The sequence below is a fragment of the Oncorhynchus kisutch genome, linkage group LG15 (assembly GCF_002021735.2).
Source record: "Oncorhynchus kisutch isolate 150728-3 linkage group LG15, Okis_V2, whole genome shotgun sequence".
NCBI lineage: Eukaryota > Metazoa > Chordata > Actinopteri > Salmoniformes > Salmonidae > Oncorhynchus > Oncorhynchus kisutch.
Window position 1 is genome coordinate 80213342 of NC_034188.2, and position 4688 is coordinate 80218029.

Here is a 4688-nt window from a genome sequence, read left to right on the forward strand (position 1 = left end):
TACGGACTTAACTTCCTCTGTAAACATTTAGTCCAAAGAAAGCGGGTGATGTTGATGAGAGGAGTGTATTGTAATTCATCAGTGTTTATGCATAAAGCACATAACCCAGAGGATTCATAAATAGTCATGAGTGCTCATGTCAAGACCAGTAAAATTTGATTGAAGAAGCTGGTTCGGATCTGCGAGCCGACTAGGTGAAACAAATCTGTCGATGTGCCCTTGAGCAAGGCACTTAACCCTAATTGCTCCTGTAAGTCGCTCTGGATAAGAGTGTCTGGTAAATTACTAAAATGTAATTCTAGAAGGCAAGGCACATTCTTAGGCTATATGCTAAAGCACGTTCTAGAACGTTAAATCACGTTCTAGAAAGCCAAAACACACATATCATTCTGTACATTAGGTCTAACGCTAAACCTCCAATAAATGCGTTCTTGTACACTAAGACCCATTCCAGAGTTAAAGCAGCTCAGTAAAGGAGGTTAAGTGACTCGTATCAAACTGTTCTGTTGCTCCCTCTCCCTCCATAAAGCCTTCCTCCCTCCCTCACACACGCACATCCCCTGTCTCCGGCTTTCCCTGTTTAGTGTGAAACACGTTATTACCTTGATAGATACCATCTCTCAACCAGACAGGGGTCAGAGAAGGTTCCACACATACACACACACACCGATTGGCTCCGGTGCAGAACTTCGAAGCACACACACACCCCTCCTTCAACTCCTCACCCCCTTTCCCCATGGCTCCTCTGTCATGGTTGGCCGGCTCTGGGAACCTGAGATGGGGTCTAGCTCCCCCCGTCACACACCCCCTCACCCCCCAACACCTTCCAGCCCACATTTCCCCCATTCTCCCTACAGCCCACTGCTCTCCCCATTCTCCATACAGCCCACTGCTCGCCCCATTCTACCTACAGACCACTGCTCTCCCCATTCTCCCTACAGCCCACTGCTCTCCCCATTCTCCCAATACCACACTGCTCTCCCCATTCTCCCTACAGCCCACTGCTCTCCCCATTCTCCCTACAGCCCACTGCTCTCCCCCATTCTCCCTACAGCCCACTGCTCTCCCCATTCTCCCTACAGCCCACTGCTCTCCCCATTCTCACTACAGCCCACTGCTCTCCCCATTCTCCTACAGCCCACTGCTCTCCCCATTCTCCCTACAGCCCACTGCTCTCCCCATTCTGCCTACAGCCCACTGCTCTCCCCATTCTCACTACAGCCCACTGCTCTCCCCATTCTCCTTACAGCCCACTGCTCTCCCCATTCTCCCTACAGCCCACTGCTCTCCCCATTCTCCCTACAGCCCACTGCTTCCCCATTCTCCCTACAGCCCACTGCTCTCCCCAGTCCCACCTCCAGCCCACTCCTCTCCCCCATCCCACCTCCAGCCCACTCCTCTCCCCCAGTCCCCCCTCCAGCCCACTCCTCTCCCCCAGTCCCCCCTCCAGCCCACTCCTCTCCCCAGTCCCACCTCCAGCCCACTCCTCTCCCCCCAGTCCCCCTCCAGCCCTCCTCCCCAGCCCACCTCCAGCCCACTCCTCTCCCCAGTCCCACCTCCAGCCCACTCCTCTCCCCCAGTCCCACCTCCAGCCCACTCCTCTCCCCCAGTCCCCCCTCCAGCCCACTCCTCTCCCCCAGTCCCCCTCCAGCCCACTCCTCTCCCCCAGTCCCACCTCCAGCCCACTCCTCTCCCCCATTCCCACCTCCAGCCCACTCCTCTCCCCCAGTCCCCCCTCCAGCCCACTCCTCTCCCCCAGTCCCCCCTCCAGCCCACTCCTCTCCCCCAGTCCCACCTCCAGCCCACTCCTCTCCCCAGTCCCCACCTCCAGCCCACTCCTCTCCCCCAGTCCCCCCTCCAGCCCACTCCTCTCCCCCAGTCCCCCTCCAGCCCACTCCTCTCCCCCAGTCCCACCTCCAGCCCACTCCTCTCCCCATTCCCACCTCCAGCCCACTCCTCTCCCCCCAGTCCCCCCTCCAGCCCACTCCTCTCCCCCAGTCCCCCTCCAGCCCACTCCTCTCCCCAGTCCCACCTCCAGCCCACTCCTCTCCCCCAGTCCCACCTCCAGCCCACTCCTCTCCCCCATTCCCACCTCCAGCCCACTCCTCTCCCCCAGTCCCCCCTCCAGCCCACTCCTCTCCCCCAGTCCCCCCTCCAGCCCACTCCTCTCCCCCAGTCCCACCTCCAGCCCACTCCTCTCCCCCAGTCCCCCATCTAGCACACTACTTTCCCCTATTTGCTCTCCAGCCAGCTGCTCTCCCCCATTCCCCCTTCTTCCCCCCCAGACTCTTTAAAATGTGTGTCAGGGCCTCAGAACCGTGGCCAAGGAAAACAGCTGGCCTAGCCCAAAGATCTGCTACATTTCAGTTTCACATACACACACACACACAAACAGACACACACACAAACACACACGTTATATTTCAGAATCCAGCGTGAATTCTGGCAGCACAAGTAGTGAGGCCTACGAGGAAACCTCACCATGCTATTCGTAGGACTACACACACACACACACACACATGTACACACACACACACACAAACACACACACGTACACACACACACACACACACACATGCAACTGTCCCAACTGTTTGACCAGTGTGGGGCACACAGACAGACACCCATGGAGCTTTTGTTACTGTAGTCTGTATTATCATCAGTGTTTCATAGTACTAAGAGTGAAGAGGACGATAATGTGAAGAGAGACAGAGATGAGATCTGGGAGTGAAGTTGTGTGGAGTCTCTCGCAGTCACAACCCCCTGTCTCTACCCACTCACAACCCCCTTACCTACCCACTCACAACCCCCTTCCCTACCCACTCACAACCCCCTGCACTACCCACTCACAACCCCCTGTCTCTACCCACTCACAACCCCCTGTCTCTAGCCACTCACAACCCCCTGTCTCTAGCCACTCACAACCCCCTGCCTACCCACTCACAACCCCCTGTCTCTACCCACTCACAACCCCCTGTCTCTAGCCACTCACAACCCCCTGCCCTACAAACTCACAACCCCCTTCCCTACCCACTCACAACCCCCTATCCTACCCACTCACAACCCCTTGTCCCTACCCACTCACAACCCCTGTCACTACCCACCTACAACCCCCTGTCACTACCCACTCACAACCCCTTGGCCCTACCCACTCCCAACCCCCTGTCACTACCCACTCACAACCCCCTGTCCCTACCTACTCACAACCCCCTGCCCTACCCACTCACAACCCCCTTCCCTACCCACTCACAACCCCCTGCCACTACCCACTCAGAACCCCCTCCCTACCCACTCACAACCCCCTGTCACTACCCACTCAGAACCCCCTTCCCTACCCACTCACAACCCCCTGTCACTACCCACTCACAACCCCCTGTCACTACCCACTCACAACCCCCTCCCCTACCCACTCACAATCCCCTGTCACTACCCACTCACAATCCCCTTCCCTACCCACTCACAACCACCTGTCACTACCCACTGACAACCCCCTACCCTACCCACTCACAACCACCTGTCACTCCCCACTCACAACCCCCTTCCCTACCCACTCACAACCCCCTGCCCTACCCACTCACAACCCCCTTTCCTACCCACTCACAAACCCCTGTCACTACCCACTCACACCCCCCTTCCCTACCCACTCACAACCCCCCTGCCACTACCCACTAACAACCCCCTTCCCTACCCACTCACAACCACCTGTCACTCCTCACTCACAAACCCCTGTCTCTACCCACTCACAACCCCCTGTCACTACCCACTCAGAACCCCCTGTCACTATCCACTCACAACCCCCTTCCCTATCCATTCACAACCCCTTGTCCCTAACTACTCACAACCTCCTGTCCCCCCCCCCCCCACCTTGGGAGTCACTTCCCACGCCCCACCTGCTAGTCTTTACTCCCCCCTTTCACTTGTCCCAAGGCCCCTGTCACTGTCTACACATACTCAATTTTGGTTTGCTGGGAGAGATGGGCTGTCTCCTCCTACTCGTCCCGCCCCCTGTCTCCCCATCTCCCCTGTCTCCTCCGTCCCCCCGTCCCACACCGTCTTCCCCCATCTCCCCCTGTCTCCCCTCCTCCCCCTGTCTCCCCCTGTTCCCCTGTCCACCCTGTCTCCCCGTCTCCACCTGCTCCCCCGTCCCGCAGTCTCCTCCATCCCCCACTCTCAGGCGTGGTGTTTCGTATTACAGGGGGATAATAGGTGTCACTGTCTGGGACTTTGGTCTCAGTGCCCTGGGGGACTCTAAAGTGACACACACACACCTGTGAGGACAAGCACCTCATTCTCTAGACCATGAGAACTGGGGAGAACCTCCCTCCAACTCTAAATCTTTAACCCCACTTCCTTCGCTCCCACTTTCATACTTTCTCTTCCCCATTCTCACTCTCTCCAGATGACAGATACATGATAAACCACCAAACCCAGGCTCCTTGGTGGCCTTGGGGACAATTGAGGGGGGAGGAGGGGAAAGAGGAGGGGGGTAGAGACTGGCAGGTGGGAAGTGACTCCCCTTCCCTCCCCCTCCCTCCTCCCTCCTCGTCTCTCCCTTCCACCCTCCTCCCCCTCCCTCCTCCCTCCTCGTCTCTCCCTTCCACCCTCCTCCACCTCCCTCTTCCCTCCTCGTCTCTCCCTTCCACCCTCCTCCCCCCTCCCTCCTCCCTCCTCGTCTCTCCCTTCCACCC

General features: G+C 57.9%; 1 protein-coding gene across 1 annotated transcript; it reads left to right on the forward strand.

Annotated features, from left to right (window-relative positions):
• Positions 1-736: 736 nt before the first annotated feature.
• Positions 737-2218, forward strand: LOC109886378 (proline-rich extensin-like protein EPR1). Its single transcript, XM_020478074.2, has one exon. It carries the CDS (start codon positions 737-739, stop codon positions 2216-2218), a length of 1482 nt encoding a protein of 493 aa, XP_020333663.2.
• Positions 2219-4688: the final 2470 nt, after the last annotated feature.

Bases quoted from the DNA above. Each gene is read 5' to 3' on its own strand.
- LOC109886378 (XM_020478074.2), top strand. From the start codon at position 737: ATGGCTCCTCTGTCATGGTTGGCCGGCTCTGGGAACCTGAGATGGGGT.